Below are 11,192 nucleotides of genomic sequence, written 5' to 3'. Positions count from 1 at the left end.
TTTGACCATAATCTGAGCCCTGATGAAGGCTCTTAGCCCAAAACGTAAACTCTCCTGCTCCTTAGATGCTGTCTGACCTGCTGTGCTTCTCCAGCTCCACACCTTGTTAGGTTTGGGGGGCAAACTTGCATTAAATAACCAAAAGACTTGCATTTGCATAGCACCATTCACACCTCAAGTGTCAAAGTGCTTTACGTTTGTTAGGAGTTATAGGGGTCAAAGCAACCAAGTTTGTTCAAAGCAAGATCTCAAAAAGAGCATTGTCAAAATGACCAGTTCATCGGTTTTATTGATGGTGATAGAGTGATAAATATTGGACTGAGGATAATTCCACTGCTGTTCTGTGGATGTGTTTTTTTAAATACACTTGAGAGCATTACTTTTAACATTTCAATAGAAAATTGGCAACTTTGACAATGCAGCAGTCCCTTAACACTGCATTGAAGTGTCAGACTGCATTGTCAACTCATGTCTCTTGCAAAAAGGGTTGAACCTCCAACATTCTGATGGGCTGGAGGGAGAGGAGGGAACTCCAGCCACTCACCTGTAGCTCTCTTCAGAACAATCAAGGGGAGAATTCGATCACTACTTTAAAACGAAGTGCAGCTTTGTGTAGTTGAAGGGCTTGGTGATTTTATGGATCTTTTTGTTTCTGGTTGAGTCAATTAGGAAATCTGTTAGTTCTGAAGAAGTCACTGGACTTTATAAAGTTCATTCATAGGATGAGGGTGCCACTGACTAGGCAGCATTTATTACCCATACCTAATTACTCAGGGCAGTTAAGAGTCAATGACATTTCTGTGGGTCTGGAGTCACATGTAGGCCAGACCAGGTAAGGATGGCAGTTTCCTTCCCTAGTGAACCATATGGGATTTTCTAACAATCAACAGTTGATTCATGGTCGTCGTTACACTCTTAATTCCAGATTTTCTTTCATTGAGTTCAAACTGCCATCTGCTATGGTGGGATTTGAACCCGAGTCCCCAGAACATTACCTGGGTCTCTGGGTTGGTAATCCAGCAATAATACCACTAGGCCATCACCTCTCCTTAAAATGTTGCAAACTTGAAACGTTAACTCTGCTTTCTCTCCACAGGTGCTGTCAGACCTGCTGCGTTTTGCCAGCAATTCCTGTTTTTGTTTTAAAAGTCAACATTTCAGTTTCCTGGTCTCATCAGAATATCTCTGGGAATGACATAGGACCAGATAGAAGTTCTATAAATACCAGCCCATCAGTCAAACACTAGTGGCTGAGATGGCTGCAGTATAAGGGATCAAATTGATCTACAAATACATTGGTGTAACGTTCAACAGCAGAAAATCTTTTTTCTAATCTTACTGTACTCTGTTCTTCCAACTGTATTGAGAGAGAAGATGCACTGTACCTATCAACTTCATCCTATCTAGAGTTGCATCTTTTGGTCCTCCACTTTTTAAAGAATTCTTTCTTGTGAAGTGAATGTTTCTGGCAAGGAAGTATTTATTGCCCATTCTTAATTGATGCTTGAGAAGGCATTTGCCACTACATTGCCTTTCTATTTTTTTTCTTATGAACTTCTACTCAACGTGCATTAGACTGGGTCAAGATAGTAAGTGTCCTTTCCTCATTAAAAGGTTCACTTCAAGCTTGGATGTGTATCATCATTATGAATGGACCATATGTTTGCTTATTATTTCCAAGAGGATTACTTAAAATAACCAGGACCTCACTAGGTATAGGACAAGAATGTGATTGCTTTTAAATGTGGCCCTTGTATAGCTCTTTTTCTGCATACATATTAAGGGTGATTAGATGTTAAGATAGGAGTGAAAATACAGGGGAACTTTGATTATCCAAATGACATAGGTGTGGAGTATTTTGTTCGGATAATCGAATGGCAGATAACAGCTTACCCAAACATCGGGACCTTGTGATCTTGTTCGGATAATCTGAAATTCGGAAAATCAAGGTTCTCCTGTATTGGTGTAATGGATTATTTATTTTTCTCCCCACCCCGTGCTGTATCACTGCTTTATAATGAACAGGGTTTTTGTGCCAGTAAATGTTGATGATGAATCCTAAAAGCACTTGCGGTTATTATGGAGCTGGTTGCCCAGAATTTGCCAGTGTGCGCGACATTGTCCTCCAGGAGTCAGGACATTGTCCTCATGAGCTTAACAGTTTCTTTTGAAGAAGGGAATTCCAAACACACTCAGTCCTCTGAGAAAAATGTATTCTTCATCTGGTTTAGAGGTTTATCATAATATCACAGAGTCATAGAGATATATAGCATTGAAACACCCTTCAGTCCAAATCAGCTATCTTAAATCTAGTCCTGTTTGCCAGCATTTGGCCCATAGCCCTCTACTCATATACCCTATCCAGATGCCTTTTAAATGTTGTAGTTGAACCAATCTCTATTGCATGTTCTGCACCTCCACCCACATTATCTACTGTGGCTGTTGGTTTCGATGTGGTCTCCTTGACATTGGGGAGACAGGATGCCAACTTGCAGAATATTTCAGAGATCATCTCTGGGAGATGCACTAAACAACCCCATCGTCCTGTGGCTGAACACTTTAACTCCCCTTCCCACTCTGCCAAGGACATGCAAGTCCTGGGCCACCTCCACCGCCAAATTCTAGCCACCCGATGCGTGGAAGAAGAACACTTCACCTTCTACCTTGGGCCTCTCCAACCGCATGGTCGATTTCACCAGTTTCCTCATCTCCCCACCCCCCACCTTATCCCAGATCCAAAATTCCAACTCTGAACCGCCCTCTTGAACTGTTCTGTCCATCTTCCTTAACACCTATTTGCTCCACCTTCCTCTCTGACCTAACACCTTCACCCCCACCTTCATTTATCATATTCCTAGCTCCCTTCCTCCCCTATCAGCCCCACTCTCTCTCCCATTTATCTCACAGCCCCCTTGGCCTCCTCACATTCCTGATGAAGGGTTTATGCTTGAAACATAGACTCTCCTGCTCCTTGGATACTGCCTGACCAGCTGTGCTTTTCCAGCGCCATACTTTTTGACAGGGAAAACAAGCCCCAGCCTATTCAGCCTCTCCCTATAGCTCACTCTCCAACCCTGGCAACGCCCTTGTCAATCTTTTCTGAACCCCATCAAGTTTCACAACATCCATCCTATGGCAGGGAGACCAGAATTGCACCCAGTATTCCAAACCAATGTCCTGTACAGTTGCAACATGACCTCCCAACTGCTATACTCAATGCACTTACTGAACAGGTTAATTAGAAACCAATCTATTAACAGCAGATTGAGTGGGTTATTATGTGACTGAAGAGTTGGTGCAGGACAGTAGGCATTACACTTCTGACTCACTGGGTCTATTTTTAGGGAAGGTGGGACCTGAGTAAGTCTGAGGATTGCTCCTAAAACTGTAAGAAGATCCATGTCCTTGCAGGAATGTTAGTGAGAGCTGTTTGTATGCTGCAAATTAATTTGTCAAGGGAGTGGGACATGGAGTGCATGTACAATTGGGTAACACATAGTCACCTATAGAAGAAATTCCAGGCCCCTTTGGCAAGCGGAATGTATATCATCAAGATCAGACTCCTGCAAATTTGACAAGGTTGGATGACATTTGTTTTAATGCAGAGAGTCAAGGAAGGCAGATGAGTTAAGGGTGTTGGTTACCACATGGTATTCTTCCTTGGTATTCGTACAGTGTACACTGTACGAAGGATGCAATGCACTGGAGAGGTTGCATAGGAGATTCACCAGGAAGTCAGAAACAAAAATGCAAATTGCTGGAAAAACTCAGCAAGTCTGGCAACATCTGTGGAGAGAAAGCAGAGCCAACACTCCAGGATCAGAGACTCTTCCTTGAAACAGTTTTGATAAAGGGATGCTGGAGCTGAAACGTTAACTTTGCCTTCTCTCCCCACGTGATGCCAGTTTTTCCAGCAATTCCTGTTTTTGTTTCTGATTTCCAGCATCTGCAGTTCCTTTGGTTTTTTTTACACACACCAGGAAGTTGCCTGGATTGCAGTGATTCAGCTGTAAAGAGGGGCTGGGATTGTTTCCCTTGGGGCAGAGGAGGGACTTGTTTGAGATGAACAAAGTTGTGAGGAGTGCGGAAGAGGAAAAAAGATCTTCCCTTAACAGAGGGAACAGAAGTCAGGGGCCATGGATTTACAGCAAAGGGCAGGAAGCTTTGAGGGGCCTGCCTCTGGAAGCTGGTGAATATGTGGAACTCAATGCCCAATAGCATGGTCAAGGCAAGAACTGCCTCACCACTTAGGAAGTACTGTATTTCGATGATCACTTGAAGCATCATGGCAGACAAGATTAAGGACCGATGTTAGAAATGGGACAAGAAGAGATAGGTGTTTGTTGGCCAGCATGGACGTGAAGAGCCTGTTTCCATGTTGGAAATGTCTACACCTACGACAAGTGTATGGTAGTCCAACTACCACCTAAGTCAGACTTCTTCCTGCTTCGTTATCACTGCGTCCACATCCTGGAGCTCCTGCCTTCCTACCAGAGAATCTCCCTTCACTGCTCGCACTGAAGCAGGTTAATGAGGTTGCCCACCACATTGTCCAGGCTAGCTAGAAATGGCCAGTGTAGACTTGTGGCAATGCTGTCATCCTGGGAGTGAATTTAGCATTCGTAAAGATACTAATATTGAAAGCCTGGGTAGATAAACTCTTTCCATTGCCTGGGGGCTCTAGAACAAGAAGGCATAGTCTGAGAATTAGGGTCTGACTGTTCAGGTGAGATGTTAGGAAGCACTTCTACACACCAGTTGGAACAGCCATGATCTCATTGGATGGTGGAATAGGCTTCATGGACCGAAGGGCCTTAATCCTCATCATTAAAACCAATCTGGCTCTCTGCATCGGGTGTGGGAGGTGGACGGGCCAGTGTTGGGAACTGGAGATGCCAGCTCTCTCCCCCCATGCTTGCAGGTAGTTTGAGAACAAAAATTGCTCAGCTAGACTGGACTCTACCCAACCAGTTACTGAGACAACACTGAACAAAACTACCCCCAATTTGTAATCCTTCAGTGCGGCCATTGGAAAGTCGAGCTGCTGTGAGATCTGAGAAATGTTATCGGAGTACAGTAGCGTGAACTTGCACTGTGCTGAGGGAGCTTTGCTACTCCACGTAAAAATTGGAAGCAGGAATAGGCCTAAATGGTTCCTCAAGCCTACTCTTGTCATTTGATAAAATCAAGGCTGATGGGATTTACTCTGAAGGTAAACTGGTCTGTATTCCAATGGGTAGTGTTTGATGGAGCATTGTACAGAGGGCTTGATGCTACATTTGAACTACAAAGTACCTGAGCTGAGTACGCGTGATATTGAAAGAATGTAAAAAGCATTCAACCACTCTGCACCGAAATTGCTGGACCGGATGAGCACAAAAACCACACAGCCAAATGCTGAATTGTTGAAATTGTTACTCAAAAATTTTACTCAAAGTTTTTTCAATAATAAATAATTTACATTATGTACACAAGGAGAGATCTTGCTGAAAATTTCTACATATGGAAAGAATAGAGTCATTCTTTTCATTTTCCTAATAAAAGCTATTTGACTGTGGAAACACCGCACTGTTGTGCCTCCTGCTCCCTGGGGACAGCGATACCTCCTGTCCTACCGTCTCAACCAATCAAACAAAGCAGAACCACGTCACATTGTAACCGAGATAAAGTGCCATTCCTAAAAATCTCTTGAAAGGGGCTCCATCGGCAGACAGGACAAGCGAGGGAGAAAGGATGAGGTGGGTTATTGGGGTGGGCAGAGAAAGCTCCTGGGTCATGTTCAACTCTGGAAACAAGAACAGTACTTGGTGACGTCGGGACCGCTGCACACCAACGTGAGAATGATGCCAACGAGGCCCCTTCCATTCGAAAGAAATCTTAAAGGGTCTGCTTTCACAAGTCCTCCTTTATCTGTCAACCTAACACAATCAAAGCACATTAACAAGTAAACATAGCTGCTGGGGTTAAAACTTCAGACATTAATATTAAACGAAATATTACATTACTCCATATGTACAGTCACAAATGTTCACCATGGGTCTCTATATATTATCTCAACAAAGATAAATTACACCCAACAATATACAACACTGTATTTACACTGTCACAGCAACACCATGCCATGCAATGAGCTCCACAGTCACACAGTACAGATGGCTGTCATTGAGATAAAGTGCCTTCAGGCCATGGGGCAGGGATCATTGTCATCAATATCTGGGTAATTACTGTGTTGAATCGTTGTCACTGTGTCTTGGAGCCTGCTGTTCTTTGAACTTGCAAATGTTGTTTTGTTCTGTTTCTCATTTTTATATATAAATATCTCTTTTCTGAACTGACCTGTAAATTTACACATCAATAAAGCAGATGCAATTAGCTCTCCTCTCTCCTGAAGTGGAAACAAGGGGTTGCAACACTGCTCTGAGAGCAACAGATAAACGGTACAGGCAGGATTCCTGCTCCTGCTCATCACCTGCTGCTCTGTGCTCCGGCTGTGCTGCTGGGAGTCAGGGAGGGAGGGCAAGTGGGCACACGATTGAGATGCAAGAAAAGTAACCTGCTTACACTCAGAGTCCATCCTCAGCTTAGAAGGGGAATCAACGCCGGCAAGGAAACTGCACGGGCTCTTCGGAGATCTCCAGACCCACAGGGTGAAGGTTGCACAAGACAAGCGACCAAGTTAAAATGGCAAACGGGAAAGGGCAGGGATCTTGACTCAAGAAAGCAAAAGTATGCAAGGCCAGGACAAAACTCTTCAGCAATTTAAGAGAGGGGCAATACTGCTACTGAGTCCAAGCCTGTGGTTAGCAATCTCGTTTCCAAACACTATTTCTTCCACCTGGTTTTAACTCCAATGCTATTCTGATGCTGTAGGAAGAATCTCTTCAGCCTCTCCCATTTCTGAGGTAGGGGGAGGGTGGTGGGGGGGAGGGGGGGGGTGGTTGGTGAGAAAGACACACAGAGAAGCCATGCTCTGTAGATATCGACCACCGAGTTCTCATTCAGCGGAAACAACGGCTGCAGCAAGATCGTGGCAATATATACCCACTGGATCTTATAAACCAATGGATGGAGGAAGGTGTTCAAGCAGTGGCTTGTGTTTTTTTTAAACCTTCAATCAAATAGTTGGAGACTGTAGCCTTATGTGTGTGTGTGTGACCTCATCATTGACCAGCCTGAAATGATTACCAATAGGGCTCAGGGAGTGGCCCATGAAAGGGATGAGGTATGGGGTAGTTCCTGACTGCCTGCCCTTCTTCCACAGCTACATTTATGCCCAGGTAACCTTAGAAGAGGGAACATCCGGTGTCTACCAGCACCCTTGAGGTTTTTAAGAGATCGAGGTGGGCACTGCTGGTGTTGGGAGTGTGCCTTCTCTTCCGCAGACTCGATACTGATTCAGCTCCCTCCCTTGTTTGCCCCACCCCCATGACTTTTTTTTTAATTGTTACTGTTACAGTGCCCCAGAATGTAGTCCTCAATATAAATAATAAAGTGAATGTTTTACATAAACTGTGTAATTTACTATTATACATAGCTATAAAATCTACTTTCTATCTTAAACTGTTGATTGCCTCAGACATGTGTCTTTAAGGGTCAGCTCACATCCCTCTGAGTTGGAAAATTAATCTAATCACAGGCCCATCAGCCGGGTCTGATAGCAGCCTCCACCCCGTTATGCTGCTGTATTCACTCAGACAGACATTTCTCCACAGAAAGGGGCTAACGCAGCAACTTTGGCTTGATCACCTCCTTCCTCGTCCCAAGGAGATCAACTCTGCCCCCAACAATACAGCTCCCTCCAGCCAGACTGCGAAGTCAACCTGTGTCTATCCGGCTCACTAACCCACCTGGCAGGGCATTCATCACTGGAGCCCTCAGGGGAGCTGCCTCCTCAGTACCACGCAAGCTTTCTCTTCCTGTCACATGCATCTCCTTTCACACCATGGCCAAGGGACATGCTTGAACAGTAGAAGGTTAACAGGTAAAAACAGCTCACTGAAGGGGTGTGGGGACAATGGATGATGGTGAATGGACAGGACCGCGCACGTGTGTGTTATTTAAGCCCCTTCACTGCCTCTGACCCACAAGCCAACATGGGAAGAGCTGGAAGGACACTCCAGTTGTCTAGGTTACCGGGTCAGATCCAGTGTAGCCGGTGACGGTCTCTCATCCTGGTTGATCCTGGAGGAAGGGGGCAGCTCGTGGTGGACTGCTGGGTAAAATGCGTGAGGACTCCCAGCCATCAGTGTGTCTGTTCCGCCATCTTTAATCTCAAGCTGTGCAGCTGGAGCCAGCAGCTGGTCAATGACCCGCAGTGCGCGAGTTCCAATCTTCGACACAAAGGCTCACAGCTGTGCTGAACCAAAGCCAGCCGGACACAGGGCATCAGGTGCCAGAGTAATAGGCACAAATGGGCATGAAACTCCACGTCACAGTACCCATCGAGAAGGCAAATCAAACGACACTACGCTTCTGGTTAGCTGGGAAGATGGGGGGGGGGGGTCCACAAAGTGCCAGTGCATTGTACTCAGGCTTACAGCACATTTACTTTGTCCATGAAGGTGAAGCCCTAATGTATAGTGCCACTCTGTAGCTCAAGGGGACTGAGCCTGGTGCTAAACCATTGTGATGCCCGGTGTAGTAATAGCCTGTCAACACTCACCAGCCTCAAAGGGAAGGTCGAATCAGTGGAAGGCCCCAAGTAGCAGGAGGAACGTGCCCTGTGAAAGCACAGATCCTGGCAACCAGGAGACTGGAACTCCACAAGCTTTACCCGGATCCAATATTCCTCACCAAGTGAGAATTTTCACCATTTGCCGACGCTTCCCCTGTCAAGGGGTTGGGGTTAGGGTTAGATTTTGAAAGGTGTTTTGAAAGGGGGTTGAAATTGTGTACTGAGATTCAGATGGGTGGTCCTCTTTTCGCCGAAGGTCGGGGGAGGGGCAGTCACAGGGAAGTGACGGAGATGTGCAGCCAGGCACCTGGTTCAGATGGACATCGCACGCCTGCAAATCCCCTACAAACGCCACAAACACACAACCACAAACACCGACAGGGTGGGGAATGACACTGGTGATCTCCGCCTAACAGCTGGCAGCGCAGGAGAAGAAATCAATGTGTCTGCAGGTGCTGGGGCTGGGGGGGGGGGGTGGGGAGACCAGAAATAATTTACGGACGAGCGCAAAAACGAGGTACAAGATAGGTAGTCACCGGCGGTTCAAAGCGAAAACAATTCAGATCAAAACCAGCTGCTTGATAAAAGTCACCCATCAGCATGGCTATAGGTGTGCCAGGAAACACCAAAGGGAGCAGATTAGCAGGAAGTGGGCGATGGGAAGAGTCTGGAGACAGTGTCTCCCAGGGGCAGAGTTGCCCTCCGAGTGGTCAGCTGTCCTCTGGTATATGTGTAGCTTGTCTTTATTCGAGTGCAAGTTCTTCACATCTTCGAAGGCGTAGTACGCCGCAAGTGTGAAGTTAACGTCGCCCGTGGTCAGGAGGTCAAACACGCACGATCGGAAGTACAGGTCGTCCACGGGCAGCCGCTCCCTGCACTTAGCGGTGGCCGCTTCACGGGTGAAGGCGCTGTGGGGGGCCGCGGACCCTCCCTTCCGTGGCTGAGGGAGCCTCCAGTCCATTCGCTCGTTGGTGGGGCAGCCCTTCAGGCACAGCTGCAGGCCCTGGTTGTCCTCAAAGGAATTGGCCACCTCCTCGGGCAGCCGGACGGCAAAGGTCAGGTAGCGGCCTAGCTGCCGCACCACGATGGTGGTCCCGATGTACTTGGCGTGGATCTCGATGTGCTGCCCGGCCACTCTCTCCAGCACCCTCAGGCTGTTGGCGCCATGTTTCTCGCCGCCATTTCTCGAGCCATCGACGAAGGCCGCTGGGAGGTCATCGGTCTCTGCTTGGTACACCTTCTGATCAACACACTCCTGGAAGTTCTTGAAAATGACCGTGAGCTGAAGTGACAGAAAACAAAAACACCAATCAGTGTCCCATCCCAACTCAACACAGTGACACGCTAAACAGAACAAAGCAAACCCAAAGATCTGCAGATGCTGAAATTTCTTTTTCTCTCAATTCATTCACCAGGATGAGGGCATTACTGACTAGGCCAGCATTTATTGTCCATCCCTAATTGCCCAGAGGGCAGTTAAAATTCAACCACATTGCTAGGAGTCTGGAGTCACATGTAGGCCAGACCAGGTAAGGATGGCAGTTTCCTTCCCTAAAGCACGTTAGTGAACCAGGTGGGTTTTTCCCACAACCGACAATGGATTCATAGTCATCATTAGACTCTTAATTCCAGTTTTTATGAAATTGAATTCAAATTCCATCATCTGCCATGGTAGGATTTGAACTCAGATTCCCAGAATGTTATCTGGATGAACAGTCCAGTGATGAGGCCACTAGACCATCGCCTTCCCTTCATAATCAGAAATTGCTGGGAAACTCAGCAGGGACTGACGGCTGTCCAGTTTCACAGTAAGTCACAAATTCAATTCAACAAATCTGACCCCATTACTGCAAGGCACCTGGATTATTATAAAAATCCAACCACTTCAGGAAACCTCAGTGCAGACCGCCCATTAATCGCAGATTTCCCGATACCCAGAAAGTTTATCAAAATCTACTGGTAACGTTGCATCAGTAGCACCACAGACTCAGGGGTGGAGCACACACACCCCCTGCTATGGTCATGAAGTGCTGAAAGAGCTCAAACAAGGGTCCTACAGCCGAGTGAGCAAACTCAATCCTGGTTAGTGCTACAGAGTCTGGGAGAGTTATTCAAATAGCATTCTGTCCTGGTCAATATTCCTCCTGTTCATCACCAGACTGCCTCATAAAAACATCGGAGATAGGGGGAGGAGGCCATTCGACCCCTTGAGCCTGTTCTGCCATTCAATGTATTATGGATCATCAAGCTCAATACTCTAATCCTGCCACACACACCCCTCCCTCCATATCCTTTGATCCCTTTAACCACAGGAGCTGTATCTTTGATAACACAGTGTTCTGGCCTCAACCACTTTCCTGGGGGTGAATTTGACCGGCTCACTCCTCTGGGTGAAGACGTTTCCCATCTCAATCCAAAAAAGTTGACCTCTTATCCTTAAACTATGACCCTTGGCTCTGGACACTCGCATCGTCAGGAACATCCTTCCTGCATCTAACCTGTCTCGTTCTGTTTGAAT

The 11,192-nt window shown here is 46.4% G+C and overlaps 1 protein-coding gene across 2 annotated transcripts in view; it reads right to left on the bottom strand.

The window, feature by feature from the left end:
- Positions 1-5,402: 5,402 nt before the first annotated feature.
- The window catches only part of rgma (repulsive guidance molecule BMP co-receptor a), a 39,993-nt gene continuing 34,203 nt past the window's right edge, over positions 5,403-11,192 (bottom strand). For both annotated transcript variants that reach the window (XM_072565201.1, XM_072565202.1), the window contains one exon: positions 5,403-9,956. In XM_072565201.1, coding sequence (XP_072421302.1) covers positions 9,279-9,956 — 678 coding nt within the window. In that variant the 3' untranslated portion in view covers positions 5,403-9,278. The remainder of the gene's footprint in view (positions 9,957-11,192) is intronic.

The sequence above is a fragment of the Chiloscyllium punctatum genome, chromosome 48 (genome assembly GCF_047496795.1).
Source record: "Chiloscyllium punctatum isolate Juve2018m chromosome 48, sChiPun1.3, whole genome shotgun sequence".
Taxonomy (NCBI): Eukaryota; Metazoa; Chordata; class Chondrichthyes; order Orectolobiformes; family Hemiscylliidae; genus Chiloscyllium; species Chiloscyllium punctatum.
Note: the sequence above shows the minus strand (reverse complement) of the source record. Positions and strands in the feature narration are given on the sequence as shown.